The 14,216-nt window shown below is 42.9% G+C and overlaps 1 protein-coding gene across 3 annotated transcripts; it reads left to right on the forward strand.

Annotated features, from left to right (window-relative positions):
* The first annotated feature begins 1,138 nt into the window (after positions 1–1,138).
* foxred2 (FAD-dependent oxidoreductase domain containing 2) lies at positions 1,139–14,053 on the forward strand. 3 transcript variants are annotated; one of them, XM_056407751.1, is made up of 11 exons: positions 1,264–1,353; positions 6,842–6,931; positions 8,216–8,436; positions 8,523–8,828; positions 8,917–9,168; positions 9,783–10,079; positions 10,823–10,989; positions 11,242–11,407; positions 12,534–12,760; positions 12,864–13,034; positions 13,166–14,053. In XM_056407751.1, the coding sequence occupies exons 3-11, from the start codon at positions 8,219–8,221 to the stop codon at positions 13,381–13,383; spliced, it is 2,022 nt and encodes a 673-aa protein (XP_056263726.1). In that variant the 5' UTR covers positions 1,264–1,353; positions 6,842–6,931; positions 8,216–8,218; the 3' UTR covers positions 13,384–14,053. The 3 variants fall into 3 exon arrangements, with proteins under 3 accessions (XP_056263725.1, XP_056263726.1, XP_056263727.1); XM_056407752.1 differs by lacking the exon at positions 1,264–1,353 and adding an exon at positions 4,359–4,376; XM_056407750.1 differs by lacking the exon at positions 6,842–6,931 and having other exon boundaries at positions 1,139–1,353.
* Positions 14,054–14,216: the final 163 nt, after the last annotated feature.

The following is a 14,216-nucleotide window of genomic DNA, read 5'->3' on the forward strand; positions in this document are numbered from 1 at the left end:
TCTTCTCCCCGATGGTGATCGAGGGAGCAATGCACCACGAGACGCCTTCATGGAGGCCTTTCACCAACAAATCAGTGTCAACTTCTAAATTCATCTTATCTGAAATGCAGATGGATTGTTTTTCTTCTAATTTTCTTTTTAAACCTTTATTCAACCAGGTGAAACCCAATGAGATTCAAAATCTTTTTTTCGAGGATGACTTCGAAACTAAAAGAGACGGTGACATAGCAGATTTAATTTAAGAAAACATTGACATTTTTGGGAACCTGCCTCCATTTCTTTCATTTTATATTTATAAGCAGTAAGTGGTATGTATCAGTTCTTTGAGGTTTCAAATATTCTGCAACATGTTCCAGGATGAGGGTGCAGAGTTCACATTTCCGTTCTGGCATTTGGGACGGTGAGCATCAGGAGCCGAGAGTTAGTAAAAATAGAAATGGATATGAATCAAAAAACCTGCAGCGATGGCCTCAAAGTAAGAAACATGGCTGCCGATGGTCAATATACAAAAGGCCCTTTGGGGGAATTTTATATCCGTGACTTATTTTCTTCATAGATGAAGATAAAATAAGATAATCCTTTATTATTTATGTATTATTAGTCCCTCAGTGGGGAAATTGCAGGATTACAGCAGAAGGTGCACAGTAGTGAGCAGTAATACAAATAAAATAAAAAAAGGAAGAAAAATACAACAGCAATATTAAATATACAGACGGAATAAGAGTAAATACACAAGGTCACATGAACATGAAGACTGTAATGTTAGAAAATGACAGGCGTCTAAAGTTGTTTACTTTCGACTAAAAGCACATTCCAGGGCCAGGAAAATGTCTCCTATGACCTCATTCAGATGATTTCGACATGTTTTAACCTTCATGGGCTCTTCTACTGTCGAGGAGGAGATGGAGTTACACTCATTCAAATATTCTCATGTAGCAAGTTTATTTATTTCATGATTTGTGTGCGTGTAGGAAGAAAATCAAACATGGCAGACACCACTTATTATCGAGGGGGGGGGGGGGCACAGGCGGAGCACAGGCGGAGCACAGACTTTACCTAATGGGGCACACATTCTACTCGGTTCTATGTCCTCTAATCACGCCCCTCGAGCGGCAGGCAGCCCTCCATTGGGAGGGTGGTTGTCCTCAGGGGGAAAAGCGGGTTGTGGGCTCGTGGATTTTTTTTGGGGGGAGCGCACACACGCACGCAAGGACGGACGCACGCACGAATATCGCGCAATGAAAACTAGTAAACATGCAAACTAGTAAACATGTAGCCGTCTCTACAGGTACGACCGGTGCGAAACCGCAGACGCTGCGCGCGAGGGACCGACTGAAATCACTGAAAGTTCAGGTAACGTGACGTTCTGGTACGGGGAGAAAGTTAGCCGAGCTCACGTCGCCTCGCGTCCCAGGGAGAGTGACATAACGTCGGCGGCAGAGTCCGCGGAGAGTCGGTGTTACGGTTAAAGAAGCGACCGTGTTAACTGGCGACTTTGAACCGAACGCGTTGCCGTAGTTACAGACAGAAGAGAACAGGCAGCTAACCTCGGGAATGCCGCATTGTTTAATTTGTGTCGTAGATATTATTATGTATACGAGAGGCTTTGACACCGTTACAAAGTTAAACCGAGCGGCATTCGCGAGGACAGCTATAAGTGTTCTCTACCGTAACTACGGCAACAACGGACGCGTTCGGCTGAAAAGTCGCCAGTTAACACGGTGGCCTGTTAAACCGTAACACCGGTGGTGGTGGTGGTGGTTGGAGGGGGTCTCCTCACCGCGTTACCCCACTGCTACCCGTCCACTTTGACTACTGTTATAGATTATATTTGTACGTGTTCTTATCTTCTTTATTCTTATACCTGTTCTCATCGGCCTTTGACCTGCAGGAAGCTCATGATTACAAAAACAAAAAACTGAGTTAAGTTTTGGGTTGACCAGGTGATGTATCAAGGGTTATCTAAGAGACAGAGAGTTCAGGTTGTAGTAAGAGGCCCAGAAAAAATAACAGGCACACAGAATTGTTTGATTTTTGAAATCATCTTTGAAGATCGGACACGTTGTGCGTTTTTGTTTGTCAAGGCCAGGGAGGAGATGCTTGTCCTCCCTCATTCCAGCCAAGTCCAAATTAGATTGCGGATTCTGATTGAAGTCAGATGACGTTATCCTTGTGTAGAAAAGGACTGTTTTTCTCTATTTTTATCAGTTTTCCTCTTCAACCTGTGCGTGTATACTTCTCACCTGCTCTTGCAATCTCGTTGCCGATACTTTGCCTGTGACCAGAAGATTAAATCAACTTAAACTTCGAAGTTGTTTGACCGTTGTCATACGCCGCCGGGCTTCCAATCCTTGATTACGCTTCTAATTGGTGACCCTTGGACGTGATTGGTTGACCAGATGTTGTTCCGTGCCCCGACCGAAACGGCTGGCGGTGGTTCCACTCTGACAACTGGGGACCCACTTTCAAGAAATAGGTGAGCAGACAACCTTTTGTTGGAGAGAATAGAACGTCTGATATTATAAACCTCTTAAAAATATAGTTGTCATTGTTGAAATTCATCTTTTGATCTTAGAATTGTTAAAAAAATAACAACATTTTGGTCACTGGTAAAGTTGAAAGCACATTTGTACATATTAGGGTAAGGACATAAGTGCCCATAGTTAGGGAATAGGATAGGGTGTAGTTAGAATGAGGGGTTTAGAATTCCCTTCTTAGTCATCCAGGTTGAAATCCGTGAGGAACGTAGATACTCTGGCCCTGAAATCACTGAGCAGAACCTCATGAGCGGTCAGTTAGGGAGGATTACCGAAGACACTGTCCCTGTGTGCTTATTAGGAAATAAGAAAGTTATTTTTCATAAAAGGGGGTGGCTTCCACTGTATTCAGGCATATCAAAACAAACTCTCTGTGCGTATCAGAACATGAAAATGATCGGACAATTCCACGGCGATAGGTTTGGCCGAACAGTGTGTGTGTGTGTGTGTGTGGGCATTGGAGTGAATAGAGAGTAAAGGTGGTCTAAAACGAATGTGTGAACTGATGTCGAGCCTAAAGTGACTGAGCGCTACAAAACTCATTTGAAGTAGAAGTTTCTCAATCAGGTTCACAAGCTCGGGTTTTACATCTACAGGACTCTACTGCAGTGGCAGTTCGTCCATAGGGGGCGCTAGGGCGCCGCCCCTCTTAAAATTTGGAGATGAAAAAAAAAAAAGAAGAAGAAAAAAAAAATCCTGTCAAAAAACATTATATGCCAAATCATTTAAATAGTAAATATACCGTGTTGACGCGCTCAATGTGTGTGGGAGACCGTAAGCCCCTGTCAACAACCACTTAAGTTAATGTGAAAAAATATAATATATCGCCATTATCACGGAGAGAAGCCCCTCCCCTTTTCCGAGGCGCTGGTCTAACGTGTGTGTACGGCATCGATACAACATTTCAGTCGTTTTGGCAATGACCGGCTTCACATTGGCGGATGAAACCGGGAATCTTGGGGCGCACAAATGTGCGCACGCGATTGGATTATTCGGCAGATCAGAGACCCGTATGTTCCCTCAGCCCATAGAGCAGTGTTGCCAGGTCCGCGGTTTTCCTGCGGAATCGGGCCACTTTTGAAGTGTTGCGCGGGTTGAATTTTTTGTCCTTGGTTCGGGTAGACCTATTTTGCATGCAAATTACATGAATATCTTTAAATAAAAATCCATATTTTAAATGAAATAATTTATTCATACCCAAATCCTACCAAACTGACTCCAGATCAGCACGTACACATTTTATTTATGATAATATACTGTATCTAATTACACAAGGCCATTTTAGGACCTAGGTGAAATAACTTGAGGGAAAACTGCTTTTAATGCTGGCATACTAAACATATGTTGTTACTTTGTAGATATTACAATACATTTGGCAATGATAGCAATGCTGTTGGACTTTAAAAGCAGTGTATATGGTTTGGCACGGGCATATTTTGAGTTCTGATATTGGGCTGGTTTTTGGGCTGGTTGTGTCACACAGACCTGGCAACCCTGCTGCCCAGAGCTCCACGGAGGTACGCGAGCAACATAGCTAGCAGAAGCTTTATGTTAGTATGGCGTCGGCGACTGAAAACTCTGGTATCTCTACACCAAACACCTTTCAATCGACGGTCAGATATTGACAAGAAGAGGCTGAAAGAGTTGGGACCCGAACATCCGGATTTAAAAATTCTGCAGCAAAGCGCTGAGCGCGGGAGGACGTACACCCGGAGATTCTCCTCAAGCCTATATGCTAACCGGAGCTGGTTAGCTGAATGCTCCATGAGTAATTCGTTTTTTGTTTCCCCTGTCTGTTTTCCAAAGTCCTGGGACGGAAACTCTCTGGACTACAACGGGGTGAGGGATCTAAAGAGCTTCAGACAAGTGTAAAGCACGAATCTTGCCGCAGTTATCTAGCTAAGAGCATGGAGCTAACTCGCTAACAGCATGAAGCTAACCCTGTTTGCAGACCGAACTGGCATCGAAAACACAACGAAGAAGTTCTGAAAAACAGACACATTCCCTCCAGAATAATGGAAACAGGCTGGTTACAGACATGATTGACTTTAACCAGAGTTATTGAGAAGTTTGACCACTTTAAAGAGAGGAGGCTACTTTTCTTTACATATAGTGGGTCTACTCTGTCAAACAGTTAGAAATGCACTCTGTCATTTCTTGTTTTCAATGTATTGTATTTTATTTTTGTTTGTTGTTCAACGATATTATTGAGTGTTTGTGAATTTTATTTTAATGAACTATTTTTATTTAGCGTTATTTTTAAAAATCTGTTTCCTGCGGAAATTGCTTTCCATCTGTTGCACTTCCTGCTCCTGAGTCCGTCTTTCCGTCACAATGGTTTTATATTGCCGAGGGTGAATTGAGTGAAAAACGATTTTGCACTATTTTGGCTATATTCTTCAATAAAAATTAACCGTTTATGTTACATACAGTAATGGAATGTTAATACGATCCCGGCGTCCAGCTGTCGTGTCATTTAGACTGTCAAAATATACGTTTGGTGGTGGTTTCATTGAGCCACTTTCTAGCTCAGACATGGGCAAACTACGGCCCGCGGGCCACATCTGGCCCGTTAGGCTTTTTAATCCGGCCCGCCGAACTTGTCCAAATCGCGACTGTTTACTTCCGGTGTGCGTTGGCGCGGAAAGTACTCGTCACACGAAACCCTTCACCATGATTTGTCAATCCGTTTGTCTGTCAACATTTTGCGAAAAAACAACAACCAATGAACACTCAGTAAATCACAAGGGACCCGCCCACCACACAGGTGAGGCTCATTTAGAAACAGCCGCAGTGATTTTGGCGAGCAGCGCGGAGCCTGGAGCAGCTGTAGAGCCACGAGGAGGAACACGCAGCCAGAAGAGAGCCACTTGGACCGGGTAAGAGTCTTTACTACACGTTACGTGTCACGGTGTCCGTCCCGGTGTCCGTAACTTGTGCGCGGTGATGACTAGTCTTGTATTTTACAGAGAGGATTCACCAGCGCCTACAGCGCAGCCTGCAGCTCAACCTGCAGCGCAGCCTGCAGCTCCACCTGCCCGGCCAGCAGAGAGGTCTCGTGACACAATGACATGATGTTATTATAGTGAAGCCATATTGTAAATAGTCAATAGTTGTGTTCTGTTTTCTATTTCACAACATGTATATAATGTAGAATTTTTTTATGTACAATACATATTTCAAAAATAAATAAATGTAATGGTCATTTTTTATTTGCACACACCCCATGAAACTATCTGCAATATGAAGTCATTTCTCAGTCCCATCTTTATCATTTTGGTGAATGTGTGACAGACCACATCATTTTTACTAAAAAAACGTTAATACAAAATTTGGTTTTCCTCATTTATTCAATTCAGTTTATTTGTAGAGCCCAATTTCACAAATTACAAATTTGTCTCGGAGTGCTTTACAATCTGTGCATATAGACATCCCTGACCTTTGACCTCACATCGGATCAGGAACAACAGAGGAGGATCCCTCTCCAGGATGGACAGGTGCCATTACATGTATCTAGCATTGTATTCAGATATTTCACTGCTTTTGTGAACCTATGACCTTTGGTAAACCAATTTCAAACACCAAAACAGTTCATCCACATGAGTAAAGATGTGTTTTCAGAAGAGATATGAATAATTTTTAAAAATCGAACTTCAATTGTGAGCTTTAGGGTCATATTTTATCGAGTCAGTCTGTTTGTGACGGGCTCATACACATGCTGACTAGATGACGCCGCACATCGCCCTCACTTTAAAGACCCCTTTCTAGTTTCTGCTGCAGGCAGGATATTTAATACAGTCTATCTCTCAGGACAATCCGTCCATTATTTTGTGGGGTTTAAAACCATTATAAATTATTGAGCTTGAGTATTTCGTTGGGTTATAATTTGTTTTGAATGTTGAAAGTGATTCCATTGATCTCTTTCCAGTAAATGTTGATTACTTTAACTTTGCACCTTAAATTGAAATGTATAAAAAACAGATGCAATCTCCAGGTTTAATAAATTACATTGCGTGTCCAAATGCTCCTGGCCCGGCCCCTCTGTCACATTTTAGAACCGAATGTGGCCCGCAGGTCAAAAAGTTTGCCCACCCCTGTTCTAGCTCATGTAGTTATTTATTTTGTCCATTAGGGGTCTCTGTTTTCCCCTTGTATGTTACATGTCATGGTTTTTGATGAGAATTGTTATTATTTAGATTTAATGTGGTCCTGTCTTCCATGGACAATGTTTTTTATTGCTGAGGGAAGTGGAAGTGCAGAGACAAATCGGAAGGCAAATGTGTGTGTTCTGTTGTCTTCTGCAGAATAAATAAGTGCTGGGAAAATCCACCATCTGAGCCGACTTCTTCCATGCCCGTTCCACATCAGTTACATCTGCTCTGAACCTCTTTCATGTGAGGGTGAAACTCTTTTATTTTGCAAACCTCTGAAACCCAACCCAATGTTCCTTAAAGCTGCTCTGAACCTCTCATGTCAAAGTTACAGTGTGTTGATAGTTGTTGTTGGACAGTGTTGAGCACGCTGTGTTCTTGAAATAAAGCTTTGTTTTTTACAATATTCTACTCAAAACCTCTCTTCTTCTCATTGTTGAGTGATATTTAAACCACGTCGCCCAACTGCGCCCCCCCCAAAAAAAATGTCACCAGCCGCCACTGCTCTACAGGATACGTGTGACAAAATAAAACTGCAAAATGAGTCAAAAGACGATGGAAGTTTGGGAAGGTTGTAAACCAGGTGCCATCGGACAAATATTGTCAGCGATCTTGAGCAGATATGTAGACGAGACACCAGAAAGTGAGAGAAAGAAGGCACACAAAAGAAAAGGTGTGCGAATGAAGGAGCGGGTGAAATTAAATTGTGGTCTGTATCCCATTTGGACGCATCTGTCAGTTCCTAATTTAAATCGTAAAATGTTTTATTTATTCATAGAAAGTTGTTTGTAAATTGGCTTAAATTCGCCGGACACCGAGTTGTGAAAGCCAATCAGCGTTGAGATTCTACACATTAAATTCTCCAGTGTCAAAGTATATTGACTCTTTCAGAGTAAATAGCCCCCAGTGTTGGTTAAACATGTTTGTGTAAAAATATTCAGTGTTAATGTGAATTGACTCTGTCAGTCAGTAAAACTAGAACCAGAGTAAAAACCCCAGTGTTGATGACAATTCAATTCAATTCAGTTTATTTGTATAGCCCAATTTCACAAATTACAAATTTGTCTCGGAGTGCTTTACAATCTGTACACATAGACATCCCCCCCAAAAAACACATCGACCAGGGAAAACTCCCAAATAACCCTTCAGGGGAAAAAGGAAAAAAAACTGGAGAGCAACAGAGGAGGATCCCTCTCCTAGGATGGACAGATGCAATAGATGACACTGTTTACTGTTACTCTGGAAAGCTCCGCCTCCTCCTTCTCCTTTCAAATTGAGTTTCATCACGGGCGCTTTAATTCTAGCTCGACTGGCTGAGCACAATGTGTGACAACGAATGTTTTGATTTCTTCCTTTTCTTTGGAACAGGGAACATATATTTTGGTTTCTGTTGGAAAATGTGAATCTCCTGTTTACTGTGCGCTAAACTAGTCTTCAAGCAACCATAGTGACCTTCTTTTCGCGATAGTCAACGGGGTCACGACCCTGTCCTCTCTCACGTCTACCACATTTCCCCACGTCCAACAGGTTATGGATTCGACACTTCCTTGTTTGGTCCTTGCCCTCGTCCTGATTGGCTGCTTGGGATGCCTTTCCGACAGCCACCAGCACACCGGCCCCCGCAGCCACCAGTACTGCGTGCTGGGCGCCGGGCCCTCGGGGCTGCAGATGGGCTATTTCCTCTCCAAGGCCAAACGAGACTACGTCATCCTGGAGAGGAACTCGGGGCCGGGCAGCTTCTTCAACAAGTAGGGCGCTCTCGTGTTTCCACGTTGTTTTACGATCCGACCTGCCCCCATCACATTGTTGACACTGGGCCCTTTCTGTCTTCAAGGTACCCCCGGCACAGGACGCTCATCAGCATCAACAAGATCTACACGGGAACCCAGAACCGAGAGTTCAACATGCGCCACGACTGGAACTCGCTGCTGAGCGACAGAAGCGACCTCCTGTTGAAACGAGTGAGCCGGGACTTCTTCCCGTCCGCCGACACCTTTCCGGTGTATCTGTCGATCTTTGAGAAGGAGCTCGGGCTGAAGGTCCGGTACGGCGTGGACATCGGGAGGATCCAGGCAGTGCAGACACCCGAGGGCAGGAGCTACGTCCTGACCGACCAGCACCAGTCGGACTACAATTGCAGGTAGTTCTGCACCCGAGGTGGAGGCCCGACTGGTTGTGCGTATCTGTGAAGTGCATTGTACCTCTGACCCTCTCTCTCCCCCCTCCAGCATCCTCCTGGTGGCCTCTGGTCTGTGGGAGCCTCAGAAGGCCGAGTTCCCCGGTTCCGAGCTGGTCGAGGGCTACGACTCCATCTCCACCGACCCCGAGGACTACAAGGACCAGGCCGTGCTCATTCTGGGCAAGGGCAACTCTGCTTTTGAAACCGCCCAGAGCATCTCCAGAAGGGCTCACCTGGTGCACATCCTCAGCTCCAACCCGGTTCGACTGGCCTGGCAAACGCATTATGTCGGAGATGTCAGGTAGCGCTAAAGATTTGGTTATTTTCGCTCTCTGAAAATATGTTTTAGTTTTTTTTTGTTTACCATTTTCAGTGTTTTTAAATGCAATAAGTACATAAATATTGGATGCTCTTTGTCAGAAGTACCCAGTGTCGGAAATACACAAGGGCAAAGGGCAAAACTGCCCCTAAGAAATATAATTGTGCCCCTGATATCACAAAGAGAGGGGCCAAAAATGCCCCATAATTCAAATTGTTAATAGTTATTTAAAAAATGTATTGTCTGATTTATGTTTTCAGGTTTTTTTTTGTTAAAACCTAAGAAAACACTTTGAAGACGACTGCCTAAAAGTCTTATTATTGCCAAATGACAATTGCTCATATCCTGTAATATACTGTAATAAGTATTTTTATTATTTTTGAACAAAGGTTAAATGTTATTTCACAAGTTTCAAAAAGTGCTCCCAATTTATTTTTAAATGCTCCTGGATTTCAGTCACTGGGGGCAATAATTGCCCCCTAAAAGATATGTAAATGTCCTTCCCCGCTAATACCCCTGTTTGTGTTGCCCTGCTTGATCCTTTTCATGTCAACAAGCAGCACTATTTATGTCATGTGACCCATTGTTTGTTCCAGAGCTGTGAACAATGAGCTTCTTGACACGTATCAGCTGAAGTCCATGGACGGAGTGGCAGAGATACCGCTGGATAAAATAGCCATCTCTCAGCTCAAGGAGCAAGGCGGGAGTCGATTGGGCACCAAGGAGAAGCTGTACTTGACTCTACCGCACTTGCACCAGGACGAGAAGAACGGCTCCGCCGTGACGGGAAAAGCAACGCCGGCGTATCACATCGACAACTTCGCTATGCGAAAGCCATATGACCGCGTGATCTCGTGCCTCGGATTCAAATTCAACTTCAGCATATTTGACAGGTACAGACACGGTGGGGTTAACGTGCGGCGTCCAACATCTGTGTGTTGAGTAATGGACTGCATGGCCACGACTGCCACGCTCTTTTAGTCAACCAGGTGAAATCAATTGAGAACCAATTCTCATTCACAATGATGACCTGGCCAAGAGGCAGAAGCACTGTCCACACAAGTGACACACACGGCACATATACAATACAATATGACACACACATGAGAAAAATGGCTAAAAACAAAATAGGTAGTCTAAGAGGTTCGTGGCCGTTACCGGTAGGTTTCTTCCCCAAGCACCAAGGAAGGATATTTGGTAATATCTTTTATTGTGTTTGCAGACTGTGCCTCTGCTCCCCACTCTCTCGTTCCTCAGTCCCTACTTGCCCTTTTATGGGCACAGACGCACACACACATACAGATTGGCCTCCGCCGGTGGCTGATTGTTAACAAGCCACCATCTGAGGCCAATTATACACCGTTTCCTGAACTACACCCCCGCTCCACCCACTCTGTAGCCGAGCCTAAAAAAAGGCGAATTACTGGATGTTCTTTGTAAAAATGGAAGAGGAGGAGAGAAGTGAGGGTTGGTCAGCAAGTACAGCAGTCAACTAATCTTGTTGCAGCTTCTTTTTTTAACATGTTGAGAGAGGTGAGAGCTGTTAGTTTGAGTGTGTTTTGTAGTGAGTTCCAGTCACGACAATTTTGTAAAAAATTTCTGTGGTTTCTATTCATGACTTCGTCAATCTCCGCAGCTCCGCCTGCCCGACGGCCAGTGACAATGCCAAGGGGAGGCTGCCGAGGCTGACAGCGTGGTACGAAGGGGAGAACACGCCCAACTTGTTTGTGCTGGGGACCGCCGCTCACTCCAGAGACTACCGCGTATCTGCCGGCGGCTTCATCCACGGTTTCCGATACACAGGTGAAAGTGCTTTCCCATCTCGGTTTGTCTCTGTGGTCCGGCGACGGTACTCGGATGTGGGCCGTGAGCACTCGACTGCATGGGTCGCAGTTTGGCATGCAGACAATTTGGACAATAGTGCAATAAGGGAACAAATTAAATACTTTGAACTGGGTTGTCTGCGGCGATATTCCCAGGCATTCCAAAAACGGTTAATTAGAAAGTGCCCCTTTTAATAACAGTGTGTACTTTTTATTTATTTTTTCTTCACAGTGCGTTCTGTACATCGTGTACTTGAACAGCGTTACCATAGCAATCCGTGGCATTCGTCAAAAATGCCGCTGACGCAGGTGCAGTCCTGGATCATGAAGCGCATCAACGAGGCTTCTGGGCCGTACCAAATGTTTGAGGTGCTCGGGGACGTCATCCTTCTTCGGGGGTAAGCGTGTGTTATTGAGATGTCACCAGTGGTATCGAACGACCACCTTTTGTATATATGCCAGTCTTAAAAACACATGAATCTTCTTTACACCATTGCTCAGTATTAACTTTTATTTCTAAGTGTTTTTTATTGGATGTATAGATATTAAATTTATATTATATATATATATTTAGGCATAATTTATCTTAAGTGTAATAGTTGCTGTTTGACTTGCAATAACCAGTTATCTATTTATATATATATATATATATATTGACTTACTTACTTGTAAATATATATATATATACAGGACTGTCTCAGAAAATTAGAATATTGTGATGAAGTTCTTTATTTTCTGTAATGCAATTAAAAAAACAAAAATGTCATGCATTCTGGATTCATTACAAATCAACTGAAATATTGCAAGCCTTTTATTCTGATTTATTGCTGATTATGGCTTACAGCTTAAGAAAACTCAAATATCCTATCTCTAAATATTAGAATATCATGAAAAAGTATACTAGTAGGGTATTAAACAAATCACTTGAATTGTCTAATTAACTCGAAACACCTGCAAGGGTTTCCTGAGCCTTGACAAACACTCAGCTGTTATAAATCTTTTTTTTACTTGGTCTGAGGAAATATTAAAATTTTATGAGATAGGATTTTAGAGTTTTCTTAAGCTGTAAGCCATAATCAGCAATATTAAAAGAATAAAAGGCTTGCAATATTTCAGTTGATTTGTAATGAATCCAGAATGCATGACATTTTTGTTTTTTTAATTGCATTACAGAAAATAAAGAACTTTATCACAATATTCTAATTTTCTGAGACAGTCCTGTATATGTGTGTGTATGCAAGCATGCAAGTCTTGAAACGATAAATCTGCTTTACACCATTCCTCAGTATTAACTTTTATTTTTCAAGTGTTTTATATTGGATATAAAGATATTAGATTTATATTTTAGATATATATTTAGACCTACTTTATCTTAAGTATATATATATATATATATATAAAAAAAATATATATATGCTGTTTTACTCCAAATAACAAGTTATTTATATATATATATATATATATATATATATTTACTTTTTTTCATGCTTGTCCTGTTATGCCTCTTTCTTCTCTGACTCTCAGCTCTCACTGTGAATACCTGGAAGAGTTCACGCTCCAGGCCTTGCCTCAGTTCTCCTCTCTCTCGGGCCACGAGGTCTCCCACCACGGAATGATAGTTCTTGTCTTGCAGTACGGGAAGAAGAAAATAGACTATTTAGCTAAAGGCAGGGCGAACACGGACTGGACCCAAGCGTGGAAATCCAACTTTCTGCACCCTGTTTTGTACTACTATGACAAACTCCCCACTGGTGAGTAGAAGAGCTGTGCCACTAAAAGTTTTATTTAGTTTGAGTAGAATTACTTTAAGTGTTGATAGAACAAGCTGAGGAATGACTTTTTGTTTACCCCCAGTGGAAGAAATGGAGCGCCGTCCCGCCGGCTGGCCTTTACCAAGGCCCAAGTTGATTCACCATGTGGTTGAGGACTTCCTCACAGAATGGAAGACTCCCGTCTCTCATATCCAGCCACTGCGGCGCTTCCTGGAGCACTGTACCCAGACTGACCTCAGGGCCTTCTATGCCGGTAAAGCTGTCATATTGTCAAATACCATTTGACAATATGAATCGCACACGACTTCCTCTATTTTTTAAAATATCGATTTGATCATCACGGTTAGTCGTTAACTCATTCCTTTGTTTTCTCACATCTTTCAGAATCATGCTTCCGCTTATCGCTCACCCACCGCAAGCCGCCGCTGTTTTGTCAACAAGGGTACTTGAAGCAGCAGGGCGTCCCTCGCAACGGCCCGCTGGTGGACGATCAGGACGTCGGACCGATGCCGACTGAGTGGGAAGCGCCAGGGGTGGATCCCGCATACTACCTGGCTCATGCTGGGGCCTCCATGTCTTCAGGACTGAAAGTGGACTTCTGATTGTTTAGCCCAGGCGTGTTAAAGGCAGGGCTGTGAGAGATTTGTTTAATGTTTTATCCAGCCAAATGCTGCCTGGTCTTGTCCAATGAAAATGGCAAGCAGGGCTGTAAAGGTGTTTTTAGACTTGCCTCTAAAGCTACACCCCCAACATAATAATAATAAATGGAAACAAAAAGTATTTTTCTCCATTAGACAAAATATCTTGACAGAGTACCATCACAAAGATCAGTGGCTCCTAACGTTTTGCGCATTTGACCCTTTTTAGATAAAGCAATTCACAAACTCTTGTCAGTTTTAAATTTGTCTTGACAAAATCAACCAAAGAGTTAATGTCCTATTATGTTTATTTTGGTATTGTTTAAGTATCAAAAGAAGTGCCATTATTCAGGAACTAGTAGTTGGTAATTATCCTCCATCATCATGTGACTTCTTGTGGACCCGACTCTCAGGTTGGAAATTGCTGATCACTGGACTTGCACCATGTCACTTGAATGTTCCTTATTTTAAATCCTAACAATATATATAGACATTATATACTATGTCAGTTTAATATCTTATACTTATCTTATCTAAATAATATTAAGTTATAAAGGTGGAGGTTTTTTTCCCAAGTTATGCATTTACATGGGTTTTACCTGATAAAACACATTAAAGGGGTTCTACAAATATATGTTAAGTGGCCTTATCTTTTCATTGTGCGCATGCGCGAAGCTATCATTGGCCCAGCACAGGGACTGTTTGATTGGCTGCCCGTTTGCGTCGATTCTATTGGACAGGAGCTCATCAACAACGCGCGATCTGATTGGGCGTCCTGCAGTGTGTCCGTTGACTCT

Source organism: Pseudoliparis swirei, chromosome 23 (assembly GCF_029220125.1).
Source record: "Pseudoliparis swirei isolate HS2019 ecotype Mariana Trench chromosome 23, NWPU_hadal_v1, whole genome shotgun sequence".
Taxonomy (NCBI): Eukaryota; Metazoa; Chordata; class Actinopteri; order Perciformes; family Liparidae; genus Pseudoliparis; species Pseudoliparis swirei.

Excerpts from the sequence above, each read along its gene's own strand:
- foxred2 (XM_056407750.1), top strand. The coding sequence starts at position 1,255 with ATGCAAACTAGTAAACATGTAGCCGTCTCTACAGGTACGACCGGTGCG. Across the intron at positions 8,437-8,522 it reads CCGGGCAGCTTCTTCAACAA|GTACCCCCGGCACAGGACGC; the intron begins GTAGGGCGCTCT and ends TCTGTCTTCAAG. Across the intron at positions 8,829-8,916 it reads CAGTCGGACTACAATTGCAG|CATCCTCCTGGTGGCCTCTG; the intron begins GTAGTTCTGCAC and ends TCCCCCCTCCAG.